The sequence below is a fragment of the Pan troglodytes genome, chromosome 5, assembly GCF_028858775.2.
Source record: "Pan troglodytes isolate AG18354 chromosome 5, NHGRI_mPanTro3-v2.0_pri, whole genome shotgun sequence".
Lineage (NCBI taxonomy): Eukaryota > Metazoa > Chordata > Mammalia > Primates > Hominidae > Pan > Pan troglodytes.
Genome location: NC_072403.2, coordinates 91,170,858 through 91,185,833, shown reverse-complemented (window position 1 = coordinate 91,185,833; position 14,976 = coordinate 91,170,858). Strand labels below are relative to the sequence as shown.

The 14,976-nt window shown below is 39.9% G+C and overlaps 1 protein-coding gene across 6 annotated transcripts in view; it reads left to right on the top strand.

The window, feature by feature from the left end:
• Positions 1 to 14,034, top strand: part of HMGN3 (high mobility group nucleosomal binding domain 3) — a 33,631-nt gene extending 19,597 nt beyond the window's left edge. Inside the window, exons 2-7 of one of the 6 annotated variants that reach the window (XM_009451581.5) lie at positions 273 to 323; positions 6,701 to 6,730; positions 11,645 to 11,695; positions 12,886 to 12,999; positions 13,120 to 13,206; positions 13,553 to 14,034. In XM_009451581.5, coding sequence (XP_009449856.1) covers positions 273 to 323; positions 6,701 to 6,730; positions 11,645 to 11,695; positions 12,886 to 12,999; positions 13,120 to 13,206; positions 13,553 to 13,591 — 372 coding nt within the window. In that variant the 3' untranslated portion in view covers positions 13,592 to 14,034. Of the gene's footprint in view, positions 1 to 272; positions 324 to 6,700; positions 6,731 to 11,644; positions 11,696 to 12,885; positions 13,000 to 13,119; positions 13,378 to 13,552 lie in introns of those variants that run through there. The other 5 variants (XM_009451582.5, XM_009451583.5, XM_003311362.6 and 2 more) reach the window with 5 other exon arrangements.
• The last annotated feature ends 942 nt before the right edge of the window (positions 14,035 to 14,976 follow it).

Below are 14,976 nucleotides of genomic sequence, written 5' to 3'. Positions count from 1 at the left end.
TCGCTTAGGGTGAATGCACTTTGAGAACAGGGAATCACATCGTTCTTTCACCATTTCTGCTTTAAAAGTTGAGCAGTTATGCAGCTGTCTACCGTGTGTGTGCATGCATGCACGTAGGTGTGTAAAAGACATACCCTGTTGTAATTTACTTTTTCTTTGCAAAAAAATCTGTTGGCTTGTCTTGTCCTGGGAATGAGATAACTTTTTAAAAACATTTTTCTAATGTGTGTTTTCCAATTTAAATACAATTCACTGAAATATTTTCTTTCTAGTCTCCAGAGAATACAGAGGGCAAAGATGGATCCAAAGTAACTAAACAGGAGGTAAGTATATCTTTGACATCCTATATTTAATTATTTACATTGAAATGTTTAATATTATTAGGATTGTCTGCATCTGAATGAAATGCGGACAATTGTATGAACAAAGTTTAATATGAATGATCAAGGTTGTTAAGACTACCTGAAACAGCGATAAGTGTCTATATGTAGTCTCGCTTGGCCAAGGTGTGTTTCAGTTGGGTATATTGATGAGGCGTTTTCCACTTACTGTGTTGTTTATGTTTCTACCTGTCAGCCCTGCTTTCTGTTAAAGCAGATACTGAGAATTCCTTCTGGGCAAAGAGTAAGATAATAGGTAAATTCATCAAGGAGAACAAAGTCTGCCTTTCACAGCAAGAAAATGAAAGACTGTTGATGTCATAAATTCTGTGCTCCAATGAGTGGATTATAAATCACTTTTTAGGTTCTGAATATTTTGCCTGAGAAGGATCATCTCTAAAATCAAAAACTACAGGCCGGGCGCAGTGGCTCACGCCTGTAATCCCAGCATTTTGGGAGGCCGAGGTGGGCGGATCACGAGGTCAGGAGATAGAGACCATCCTGGCTAACACGGTGAAACCCCATCTCTACTAAAAATATAAAAAGTTAGCCAGGCGTGGTGGTGGGCGCCTGTAGTCCCAGCTACTCGGGAGGCTGAGGCAGGAGAATGGCGTGAACCTGGGAGGTGGAGGTTGCAGTGAGCCGACATCACACCACTGCACTCCAGCCTGGGTGACAGAGCGAGAGAGACTCTAAAAAAAAAAAAAAAAAAAAAAAAGAACTATGGAGGGATACACAATATGTCAAAATATTAAAGCTTTTTTTTAAATTGGGAACACTCAGGATATTGGGATAATTAATTAGGCAATGATTCAAAGATGTTTTGTTTTAAAATTCAGAAACCTCCAAAAGTCTAGAAACTTGGAAGAGATTCTTGGATTTGACCATCCACAGTTATTATTATGAACCTCTAAAAAAAGATGGGCTAAACAGTAGGAAAAGAGATATAACTTTGATGACAACCATTCCCTTTGCACAGGGCTTTAGAATAGGTGGAAAACTGCAGCTGTTACCCTTGAACTTATCAACTAAAAGGGGTCATGGGTGAGACAAAAACAATATCTAGTTACAGGTTCTTTGATTGGGTGATTCATAATGTGGTTAATAATTCAGAGGAGTTTATCTTGATACCAAAACCCCTGCACAAGATTTGTACAAGGAAATTCATTCTGCCAAGTGGAAAATCTTAAACAGAACCTATAAAGAAATAATTTAAAAGCAAAACAAAACAGTCTGTCCCCATCATCCATGTACCTAGCATTCACTGTTTGACAGAGTTTGGAATAATCATGAAGTTTGTTATCCAAAACAGAGTCATCACACACATGCAAGAACCAACCAAAAAATGATAAATGCTTGAATTTTCTTGGGAAATGGCAAAATGTGATTTTTAGAACAGTTGGCTAAGTATAACTAACCTTAATGTTTTTAAGATTTGGACACCAAAACAAAAGCATGTGGGTTTTTCCTTAGGGACTGGCATTTAAATTGATGTGTCAGTCAAAAAACCTAGAAACACCATGGCACCCAGTAATCTTTGATTGTCTTTCCAATTCCACTACACCAAAAGTAAATCAAGCTTGTGAGAATGTATATATAAAGGATATGTGTGTGGTTTTGCTTGTACAGCTGTCTTATACATATTATTTTATTTTATTTTATTTTTTGAGATAGCATCTCACTCTGTCATCCAGGCTGGAGTGGGTGAGGTGGCAAGATCATAGCTCACTGCAGTCTCGATCTCCCTGGCTCAAGTGATTCTCCCATCTCAGCCTCCAAGTGGCTGGGACTGTAGGTGCATGCTACCACACCTGGCTAATTTTTTTATTATGTTTTTATTTTTAATTGTTATTTTTATATTTTATTTTATATTATTTCTATATATTTTATGTATTTTTTGTTGTTAATAAAAATGGTTTCTAGACAAGGCTCTACCTGTCATTTAAGCCAAGGCCAGATTAAAACTCATGATAATGTCTTCAGGACATCAACACAGTTATTTAAAAAGTGAAAAGGTCAGTTAGTTTGCTGATGGTTTCGGGTAAAAACTGTCAGTGTATTGATTGATTGATTTTTTTTTTCTTTCCCACTGGATTGACTGAATTTTCCAGTTATGTCATTGAGTATGCACCACCTTGACTTTAGTGAATAGATAACAGTTACTAAGGGGGATTCTCTTTTGAAAATCCTCTTCCACTGCCATATTAGAAGGCATTGTGCAGAAGATAGTACTTCAGGGGACTTGGACAGTAAATAACCAAAATAATACATTATAGTCATTACAATCAACAGTTACAAACCCTTTTACATCCATTATTTTGTCTGGTCCATATAGTAACTCTAAAATGAGATGAAGGCAGATTATTCCTCAACAAAAATGTATAAGCACCTATAATGCGCCAAGCACTGTTCTAAGCTCTCCAGATCCCACAGTGAACAAAAGAAGCAAAAATCCCTGCTTTCATGGAGCTTCCTTGTAGTGGGAGAGAGAGTAAAATAAAATGATTGAATATTAGCTATGAAGAAAAACAAAGTAAGGAAGGAGAATAGTGAATGTCAGAGAAGTGCTATTTTTGAGGACAGATTGACAGATGTTATCCCTATTTTAACTAGAGCAAAGTTCTCAGAGAAACATGATTTTCCCTGGGTGTTAGAACTTGTAAATAGCAGAACCAGGAAAGATATCTGCATCTCCTGCTCCAAAATCCGCTATCCCTATGGCCCTTTTATGACAGTCCTAAAAATCTGGTAATCCAGTATCCATTTTTCTGTCTTGTCTATTCCCAGCCAAGGCTCTGAGGTACAAACTTTTCTACTTCCCAGTTTTGAAAAAAAGGCAATTTCTTTTTAGGCATTTTTTTTTTTTTTAGAATTAAAAGCAACTTGACTTTTGGGTTTTGCTTGGAGGTACATGGTCAGGCTCAGGAGCAAAAACATCTCATAAAAATAAAAATACTCCCACATTCCAAAGGAATAGTCCATGTGTTTCAAGCAGTATCCAGCAAAGTGCAGTGATTCTATTGAATCTAGCTATCCCTGTGTACTTTGTCATTGGGAGATTAGACTTCTATGTTGCTTTTGCAACCAGGATATTAAAGTAGAAGATTTCATGTCTTTCAGAATAGGCTTCGCCAGAATTTTCTCCAACCTAAAGGATGATCATGCCTATGGGATGATGCCTATGGGATAATTCCATTGTGACCAGCACCTATATACCATAGTGGCAAACCCTCACATTTATCGTATCTGTTTGTCATATTTATCAATGATGACTTTTCATTCTAAAAGCCCTCCTTCCCTCCCTGAGAGCTAGTAAAATAATTGGATATTGGCAATTAAGGAAAACAAAGCAAGGAAGGGAAATAGCGAATGTCAGAGAAGTGCTGAGGAGCAGTCTCTGGACCACTTTTCCTGAGGATTCACAATTAAAAAAAAAAAAAACAAGAGAAATTCTTAATAGCTTTTTTTTCCCCTCGTAGTCCCACCCAACAATCTGAGTCTCAAATGAGTACTTCACATGTTAGTGTTTCAAAAAGGAAAAAATAGCAGTCTAATCTATTTCATATCCAATAAATATAGTCCAATAATTTACAGATTTTAAGGCTGTGAAAGCTGATAGAACTTTCCAGGAAGGTGTCCATACTTGTATGCATAATCAGTACTGCTGACTGAGTGAAAGGTTCATCTCAGCCTCCACTGTTTGCAGTGAAAACGAAAATCTCTTATGATAGCTACTGGAAAAGAAAATGTAAGAAAAGTCTTTTTTAATGGCATAGAAAGAAGAGCTGGGAAATTGTATGTAGCAAGTCATAAAATGATTTTATAATAGAAGATAGGATTTTTAGGTACTGGCTGGTTTAGACAGCTTAGGCTTTTTTTTTTTTTTTTTGCATTAATTTCCTAGGCTTTTTATTTTGGAACTCCTGTACTGGACCTGAATTTTTAAAAGGTATTAAGTCCTTTGGATCAGAACAGCTGTTAGTCCCAGTAGAGCAGTGCTTAGATTGGAATGTCTCTGGAAATCCCAAAGAGCTCTCTGGCATCACTTAGTCTATTCGGTATGTTCAGGTGTTCACATGGAGAGGAACAACAGTGTCGCAGCTGGGGAACTTTTCACATGATTTTGCCTCACTTCATGGAGATTTTATTCAAGACAACTAGATGGCAGATAGGGAGGCAGTTTTGAGTAATGGCTAACATGTTTGGCCCCTTTTCAGGCCCCAAACTAAAGAGTAACTGAGTAGTGGCTCTAGGACTTCTTCCCCTCCCTACAAGTTCACAGTTGCTGTATGTTTCTGGTGCTTACCCCTTCTGTTCATCTCAACACTTATTGAGGGCCCCTGCTACATATTGGAGCCATAGAAATATAAGAGAAGGTGGTCCTGTGCAAGGAAGTATGGAGACGTGTCAGATGAGGTGAACATGAGGCAAGACCAGCATGGTGCACATGAGTTGACATCAAGTGGAGAGGGAGTCAGATAAGGCTCTTTCACCTCTCTTTAGCATGGAGACTGTCACTTTCATCTTGGAAGGTATTGTTCTGCCTGCTGTAGTTTGTGAGACATGGATAGTCCTTGAGGCCACACTGAAGCTTCAAAGCTGAGCTCTGTTGGGTAATTGGAAGGTGCTCTTTGCTCCTCTATGCTCAGAAAGTACATTAAAAAAACACAAGATACCCTCTTATTGCCTGGTTTACTTGAAAATGTTGCCTTCAGTATACTTAATACAGTTAACCATGCTGGGAAAGGTATTGCAGGATTTGGATTCTGGTTCCCAGGGACTTATGGGTGCACTGTCAAGAATGCACCCTTGATAACCATAGCAGGCACTATGGTTCCTATGGAGAATCTGACACACACTCCTCCTGTACTAATTCACAGGGCTATGTGCTGAGTTGTACAAGCTTTTACTCTGTGCAGTGAGTGTATCCCACCCAATCACTTAACCTGCACAGCCTTTCATTCTCAGCACATTCTCCTAGCTGGCCTTAAGTCCAGCTCTGATCTTTCTTCGAGACTCCAGGGTTAAAAGTATTCATGGAGGCTCTGGCCCTTCATTTCCTTCTATAGTTTAAAGAAAGATGAGTTTAGCTTCTCTGGCTATTTTCAGCAAGAAAGTTCTTAGATGTGGAGATGGCAAGAAATATTTCTTCCAGTTTGGCCTGACTGGCTGACCTAGACTGACCTTAGCCCCACTTCAAGAATTCCATGATTCCTCGTAATTATGGCATGGATTCCTACTGACCATTTTTGCTGTCCCCCTTAGGAAAAATTATTTGAAACATTTAAGCTATTGTAATGAGGCAAAGTCTGCATAAGGCAGTGAGAATTAGGGAAAGGCTTGGATTCATTTATTCAGCAAATACTGAGTTTGTACTATATGTTGGCCAGTACCCTACTGGAGATGGAGCAGTGAATAAAACAGACAAAAAGTATGGAGTATTTATTTCTAGAGCACTTTTTTTAAAAAGGCAGTTATGCTTTTAGAATGTGAAATCCCTTGGGGAGCCACCGTAGGTTGGATGGTAAGTAGAATATCAATTTTGTGTGTTATTGCTGAAATGCCTAGGACAGTTCTGTTAATTTAGATTTTCTTTTCAGGGTCATTTGCTGTTAACTTGTAATATCCTTGAAGAAAAAAAGATTTCCCCAAAATATCAATTTCTACACAGTTTCTCTGTAAATTTTCTAAACTTTGAAATTAAAAGAAAAAATAATGCACTTTTAATTCTAGTTAAATCCTTTGAACATATACTACTAGATAAATGTGTTTGTTTTGTTATAGGTAAAAAGAAGCCTTTCTTGTTAACTGCCAAGATTTGTAGTCATTTTCATTTCTAACATAGCAGCAAGATGGGGAACTCCTGCTATTTTGGTTTCTACACAATTGCATAAGTCTCTTCTTGTATTAACTTAAAAGCTTTAGTTCCATTTTTAAGGAGCTGGAGTCAGACTGAAGACTAGCTCTTAAATAGCACCTCAATGTTCTTGTTGTTGATTTTGTCATAAAAGTAGAGGTTTTAATTTGGGATAAAGCCTAAGTTGATCTTCATTTCCCTTACTTATTCACCACACCCTTAGTTGGGAGAAGCCGTTTATTTGAACAGTATACCTACCCCTTTTTAGAAACACTTCCTCTTGAGTGTCATCGTGCCCAGGGGACTTGGGATATGTTTCACTGTGCTTACCTGGAGAAGGTGATGGGAATCATACATTATAGTCATTCAACAAAGTAAGGTATATTAAGAATAGATTTTTAAAAATCAACTTTGTTTTATATAATCACCAAAAAATATGTATATTTTTCCATTCCCTTTGTAGCCCACAAGACGGTCTGCCAGATTGTCAGCGGTAAGTACCTTAGAACCACTTCAGTGTTAGTTCTTATGAGTACATGTTCCCTTTGTCCAAAGTGAAGCAGCAAAAGGAAGATTAACATGGTTTCCCATGAGCTTATTTTCTTTTTGAAAATTACCTAGGGTCCTCATGTCTAGCACATTTGACCAATGTTGCCAAGCAATTCACTTGATCAAATGTGTCAGAAAAACAGTGGCCAGCCCCATAACGAAGAATATAAAGCAGGATGTTGTTTGACATTGCTAGATCTCTGAAACAAAAGTAGTATATTAGGCAAAGTTCCAGTCTTCAGATTGTACCTATGATGTGCTGAAGTGGACAGAATTCTGATTCTCTGTCCACAACTCATACTTTAGAATGTATGTATGAGAATGTTCTGAAAGTTGTCTGAGTCCATATACTGTAGCCTCATTTCAGACCTAAAGAATCTTTGTAATAGTAATAATTCTACTTTGCTATTTGGTGTCTCCTTCTGTGGGCCAGGAGATTCTTGCGGGGTTAGGATACAAGCTGAGATGGGCAGATGTGGCTGAGCCTCTGAGGTGGACATCCTTCAGCTCTTCCTCACCAACCTGTGCTCCTTACTGGTTCTTATGCTCTTCTCTTTTGCTGCTCTCCTGAGAGATTAGCTGGACTCTAGTGGAGGATTTTGGTTAAAATTCCTGCAGCCCAGACTTCCCACTGAGAAGGTAGAGGGAAAGGCATTGGCATTTTGGTTGACACTATATTAGTATATCCCCATACCAGCTATTACAGAAGCTTCATGCTACTTTGGTCTTCAGGAAAGCATGGATTTCATTCTCAACCCAAATCTGTGCCTGATACAATATAAGGAATCAAAGCAAAAATGGGTATTAGGACCACTCACAAGTTCAGAAATACAGCTGTTTGGATCAGGCAAGCCAGTGTTTCACGTGAGTCTCGTAAGGAAGTATATTAGTCTGTTTTCACAGTCACTGCTGATAAAGACATACTCAAGACTGGGCATTTTACAAAAGAAGGAGGTTTAATTGGACTTATAGTTCCATGTGGCTGGGGAAGCCTCACAATCATGGTGGAAGATGAGGAGCAAGTCACATCTTATGTGGATGGCAGCAGGCAGAGAGAGAGCTTGTGCAGGGAAACTCCCATTTTTAAAACCATCAGATCTCACCAGACTCATTCACTTTCACAAGAACAGCACAGGAAAGACCCGCCCCATAATTCAATCACCTCCCACCAGGTTCCTCCCATGACACATGGGAACTGTGGGAGTTATAATTCAAGATGACATTTGGGTGGGGACATAGCCAAACCATATCATTCTGCCCCCAGCCCTGCCCAAATCTCATGTCCTCACATTTCAAAACCAATCATGCCTTCCCAACAGTCCCCCAAATCTTAACTCATTTCAGCATTAACTCAAAAGTCCAAAGTCTCATCTGAGATAAGGCAAGTCCCTTCCACCTGTGAGCCTGTAAAATCAAAAGCAAGTTAGTTACTTCTTGGGTAAAATGGGGATACAGATATTGGGTAAATACATCCATTCCAAATGGGAGAAATTGGCCAAAACATAGGGGCTACAGGCCTCATGCAAGTCCGAAATCCAGCAGGGCAGTCAAATCTTAAAGCTCCAAAATGATCTTTGACTCCTTTTCTTGCATCCAGGTCACGCTGATGCAGGATGTGGGTTTCCATGGTCTTGGGTAACTCCGCCCCTGTGGCTTTTCAGGATACAGCTTCCCTCCTGGCTGCTTTCACAGGCTGGCATTGAATGGCTGCAGCTTTTCCAGGCACACGGTGCAAACTGCCAGTGAATCTACCATTCTGGGGTCTGGAGGGCAGTGGCCCTCTTCTCACAGCTCCACTAGGCAGTTCCCCAGTAGGGACTCTGTGTGAGGGCTTCAACCCCACATTGCCCTTCTGCACTGCCCTAGCAGAGGTTATCCATGAGGACCCTGCCTCTGCAACAACGTCTGCCTGGGCATCCAGTTGTTTCCATACGTCTTCTGAAATCTACGCAGAGGTTCCCAAACCTCAATTCTTAACTTCTGCACACTCGCAGGCTCAACACCACATGGAAGCTGCCAAAGCTTGGGGCTTCCACACACTGAAGCAATAGCCCCTGTATCTTAGCCCCTTTTAGTCACAGCTGGAGTGGCTGGGAGACAGGGCACCAAGTCCCTAGACTGCACAGAGCAGAGGGACCCTGGGTCAGGCCCACGAAGCCATTTTTTCCTCCTAAACTCTGGGCCTGTAATGGGAGTGGCTGCTGCAAAGGTCTGTCACGTGCCCTGGAGACATTTTTCCCATTGTCTTGTGCATAACATTTTGCTCCTCATTACTCATGCAAATTTCTGCAGCCGGATTGAATTTCTCCTCAGCTCAGAAAATGGGATTTTCTTTTCTATCGCATTGCCAGGCTGCAAATTTTCCAAACTTTTCTGCTGTTTCCCTTTTAAAACTGATTGCCTTTAACAGCACCCAAGTCACCTCTTGAATGCTTTTCTGCTTTGAAATTTTTTCCACCAGATACCCTAAATCATCTCTCTCAAATTCAAAGTTCCACAAATCTCTAGACCAGGGGCAAAATGTTGCCAGTCTCTTTGCTAAAACGTAACAAGAGTCACCTTTGCTCCAGTTCTTAACAAGTTCCTCATCTCTATCTGAGACCACCTCTGCCTGGATTTCATTGTCAATATCATTATAAGCATTTTAGTTAAAGCCATTCAACAAATCTTTAGGAAAGGTCACAGCCATTCAGCAAGTCTCTAGGAAGTTCCAAACTTTCCCACACTTTCTTGTCTTCTTCTGAGCCCTCCAAACTGTTCCAACCTCTGTCTGTTACCCAGTTCTAAAGTCACTTCCACATTTTCAGTTATCTTTCAGCAGTGCCCCACTCTTCTGGTACCAATTTACTGTATTAGTCCATTTTCACACTGCTGATAAAGACATACCCAAGACTGGACAATTTACAAAAGAAAAAGGTTTAATTGGACTTACAGTTCCATGTGGCTGGGGAAGGCTCACAATCATGGAGAAAGACAAAAGGAGCAAATTATGTCTTACGTGGATGGTGGCAGGCAAAGAGAGAGAGCGCTTGTGCGGGGAAACTCCTGTTATTAAAACCATCAGATCTCATGAGACTCATTCACTAATCATGAGAACAGTGCAGGAAAGACCCACCCCCATAATTCAATCACCTCCCACTGGGTTCCTCGCATGACACATGGGACTTGTAGGAGTTACAATTCAAGATGAGATTTGAGTGGGGACACAGCTAAACCATATTAGGAAGAGGTGTCAGTCACTAGGAGGACTTAAGAGCTGGGGTTGCTGTTGTGAGTCTCCAGGCAGTTAAGGGAACAGACCTTGTAAGTCAAATGAAAACCAAAATTTGAAACAAAGCTTTTCCTGAGCACCAGAAACCAGCAATATAAGCACCTTCCACTGAGATCATTCCCTGTGCTACCGAAACAGAGCCTCCTCAGAGGCCAGCAGGATTACAGACTACAAAACCTCATTTCCTGGTCCTATCAAAACACTTGAATGCTGGGTCAGAGGGAAAGGTCTGTCCTACAGAAAATAATATAAAAGGAAATTGTTTACTGTAAATGGAGAAAACATGTATATTAATACAGTATATCAAAGCTTAGGATGACAAAATGTTTTAAATTCTGAAAATGTAAGAGCCATGAAAGCTGCTGTATTTGGCCTGCAGATTTAGAGTGATAAGAAGATTAATAAAAACATTTCTTAACTTTTCAAGCTCGATTTTCTTTTTTTATTTGAAAGGCCATTTCTAACAGCCAATCTTCTGAAATCAAACTGTCTACAATTTCACTTTATGCCCTTGATGAAAAGGGGCAGATTCAGTGTGAACGTGAATTACCTAGAGGCACTAGGGAGGAACATGTATTTTTCTCCATAGGGGGAGACCCTGGCCCGTGTTTTCTATTTTAAAACCATTCTTCTAGTGCCAGGAGAGATGTACACTTTTTTCTAGTTCTATGAGAGAAATATTTGCCCTAAAATATCCACAGAAAACTCCTGGTGTAAAATGGTTATCTTTCCCCAGTTATCCGCATATGCCACCTGGTCTCAGGCCCCTGGGAAGCTGGCCAGGGCTGAAGCATTGTGTGGCAGAGGGTCCATGGTCACACGGTGTGCAGGTGCTGCTCATGGGAACTGGAGGAGGACCACATGAGGCAGGAGAAAAATAGTTTCCTAGGGGACTGTTTGGCTAATAATATCTGTGAAAAATTTTAAACTTTGGGAGCTAACAGTAGACATTTTATCATTATAATGATGTTCTCAATAAAAACCTTTAGACACAAATGAGCCCAGCATATCTGGTTAGACAAGAGATTCTCACCTTGAGCTGGCATTGGGGAGAATAAAAGTAGGAAGAAGCTTGGCAACAGAACTCGAAATCTACATTAGAAGTGGAAGGATTTGGAAGTGATTTTGAAATACTTCACAGGCAGCAGTCTTCATTACCAGTTGGGCTTTGCTAGTGATTGTGCTGTGATTTCTAGACTGTTAGGAAGGCCAGTGCAACTGAATTCATTGAGTCCTTTGGCCATGGGCCTGAGTCATTCCTCTTGCTGCTGTGCTGTGATAAAAGGAAGAACAGACACATTGGAGATAGAAGCTTAGACCTGTTCCCGGAGAGCTATTCTGGACCAGGGAATAAGGAGTCGGCTTTTCGATCTCACCTGCAGTTCCCTTGTGAACCCAGGGTGAAAATAGTTATGAAATGCAGAGATCTTTATGCTGTTACCCGGTGCTGAAAATAGGATGAAATACTTTTTAATGACCAAAGCCATGTCAAAATGGATAGTTGTCTTTGTTAGTCCTTTCGTGTTTCTTTTGGTGCTGATAGTTTTTTTTTTTTCAGTATTTGTGTGATTTAAATTATCTTTGCAGAAACCTGCTCCACCAAAACCTGAACCCAAACCAAGAAAAACATCTGCTAAGGTAAGAAGTGCTGTTTCCCACTTTTGGCTTTTTAAACAATGAATAAATTATAATTCCCTACCTCAGAATCATTCAAAGAAAGGCCGTATTTAATGATCCAAACTGAAACCATTACCACTGTTACGGGCTTGCTTAAAGGCATAAAGCACAGTTTTCTGCGTTAATAGGAGTGTGTTTTCCATTTGGTCAGTGAGGCACGGGAAGTCAGAGATGTTGCTCTGAGAAGCCTCATGTCCGATGGGGGTTTGGCAGCAGCCTCGTGAACATACGGTTCATGCGGCACACAGCGGGGATGAGTTTGGGCCCTGGCAGCACTGCCCCACTATGGGAGGAATTTGGGAAGGGGCTTCTGACTTCATCTAACTGGATTTCGCAGGCCAGTCTGAGGTCTAATAATAATAATATAATAATGCCAGCAGGTAATATTAGCATTTATAAGGCCCTTATAGTATGGCAGATAAGGTTGATTGCTTTACTCATATGACCCTCACATCAACTCTGTTGAAGTAGATACAAATATCCTGTTTTGCAGATGAGGAAACTGAAGTACAGAATTCTTAGGGAACTTACCCAAAATGGCTTTTCTGCACTCTGCCCTTTGGTATTGTCCCATGTGAATTGTTTAAAACTTATGTGTATAGTGGCATGAGTAGGTGATTTCAGAAACAGAACTCACTTTTGTTGTTTGGTCTTAAAATTAGGAACTTTTCTTCATCTGGGCTTCATTTCCCTGCACCTTCCCAGCTTTCTAGTCATGCAAGCCACATGTCTCCACGTGAGGGGTTCATTGGAAAGCAGCCACAGAGCCACCCCCTGGCTGGGTTCTTCCCCAGCTCTGCTTCCTCCTTCCCCAAGTCCTGCTGCTGCTCTCTCCGTGGCAGAACCACTTCTCCCCTTACTGGAGGGGAGGTCCACTGAACAAATCCAGGAGAGGAATCATTGTGTTTTCCACAGAAGAGAAAGTACACTGGACTTTCTGTGCAACCTGTTACTACATTTTCACAGAGACTCATATTTGTGCAGTGTAACTCAGTTGAAACCCAGCAAAATTAGGCTCCCGTGTCTCCATAAAGGCCACCATGATGGTAACGGTTGTACTTCACCTTGTGTTTGGACAGAGGCTGATTGATTTTAGCCATCATCACACCGTGTCTAACATTCTCTTTCACTGTGCTTTGATCCTCTGTTAGAAAGAACCTGGAGCAAAGATTAGCAGAGGTGCTAAAGGGAAGAAGGAGGAAAAGCAGGAAGCTGGAAAGGAAGGTACTGCACCATCTGAAAATGGTGAAACTAAAGCTGAAGAGGTACTTTCCATAAATACCTCCCACTGATTGAATCAGTGTCTTTAAAGAAATTTCTCAATCCTTCAGCCGGTGATAGCACGTTCTTAATGTCTCTTTTTATTGCCTGTAATGTTATTGCAGATCCACATCTCTCGCTCAACTGTTAATGTCTCAACCTCCAGAGGCACCCCACCCAGCACACTGTCAGTAAAGGGGCAGATTGAAACAGTGAGAGTTAAGGGTACAGTAGAAAATTCTGCATGTTTGCAGTGACTAGAATCAGATAGTAGTGTGGTGGTTTTTTTTTTTTTTTAATCATTATGAAGAGTGGGAGCTTGCAGGTAAGGCTTCTGTGGTTGTTTGAAAAGCAGAAAGCAATAAATGAAACAAAGTGTTTGTGTAATATATTCCTGCCTTGTCTTCTTCACTCAGAGTTGAAATAGGTTTTGCAGTAAAGCTGGAAAAAAAAAAGAAAACAAATGTTCAAAACTGTGTGTGTTGGTGGGTGGAATTTCCTTTGCTTATAGTAGTTTCAGTAGTAACTATATGTTTTTTTTTCCTTTCTTTTTCACAGGCACAGAAAACTGAATCTGTAGATAACGAGGGAGAATGAATTGTCATGAAAAATTGGGGTTGATTTTATGTATCTCTTGGGACAACTTTTAAAAGCTATTTTTACCAAGTATTTTGTAAATGCTAATTTTTTAGGACTCTACTAGTTGGCATACGAAAATATATAAGGATGGACATTTTATCGTCTCATAGTCATGCTTTTTGGAAATTTACATCATCCTCAAGTAAAATAAATATCAGTTAAATATTGGAAGCTGTGTGTAAGATTGATTCAGCATTCCATGCACTTGCTTTAAAATTTAGTCCTGTGCATACTGTGGTGTTTTTACTGTGCATATTTGAATTTTTCATGCAGTTTTTCTAGAGCAATAATCAGTGGTGCTTTTGTACCTAGGTTTTATGTGATTTTAATGAAACATGGATAGTTGTGGCCACCTGCTGACTATTTGTGGTTTAAAATAAAAGGTTTACTTGTCTGCAGAATACCTGACTCTTAGTATCTTTACTGCATTTTGGGAGTGTTTCATTTTATTGTTGCAGAAGATATAAAGAATTTTGATAGACCTTGCCATAGCGGTATCTCCAATAAGTCAAATAAGATTGTTTCTTAATTTTCTGGCCTTTAACATTGTTACTATTTTAATAAAATCATCTATGAATGCTAATGTAGAAGAATTACATCTAATTCACTTTATACCAGAAGTGACCAGCAATGATTACTGTATAATAAAACTTCATAAAGCACTAATTTTTAAAAATCCTTATAAATAGGATATAGTGCTGCTAAATCAAAGCTAGTAAAAAAAAAAAAAAAACATAAACTAAGGCTCAACTTTGAAAATCTCCCACTTTTGAAATGATAAATACTAAGTCACATTTGTACAAAATCCTTTGCATTCAGTTGAGAACTTCACAGCTTTGAAAGTGCTTTACCCAACATGAGCGTGTTTCAGCCTTGCATCAGTTTGAGAATGGAGTTGGCATGGGTATTATTAGAGCTCCTTTCTAGGATAAGAAATAGGGATGTGGAGTGTATTTGACTTACTGGAAGGAGAAAATCCAGGCTGGAGTCTTGAATTTTAAACAGTGTCTTTATGTCTATGAAAGGACATAGCAGTGCCAGGAACAGAGGAGTTATTTTATACATGTAATTTTTCGTTGTTGTTTGCAACCTGAGAAGTTTGGTAACTGCATAAGCACTCCAGGAAAGCTGAATTCTGGGCATTTGTCTTAAATGAAGACTTGAATCTTTTAAGATGGCAGGTAGTGCCTGTGCTGCTCAGGGACTCCTGCAAAGAAGCTGTTGTTCCTTTGGGCCTTAGATGCTTTTATATTGTGCTTATGAACAAAAACAAAGTTCCTCCTCCAGATTATATTTTGGGCCTAAGAACTTAAACTTGCCTCATTGTCCCAAGTCTGTCATTA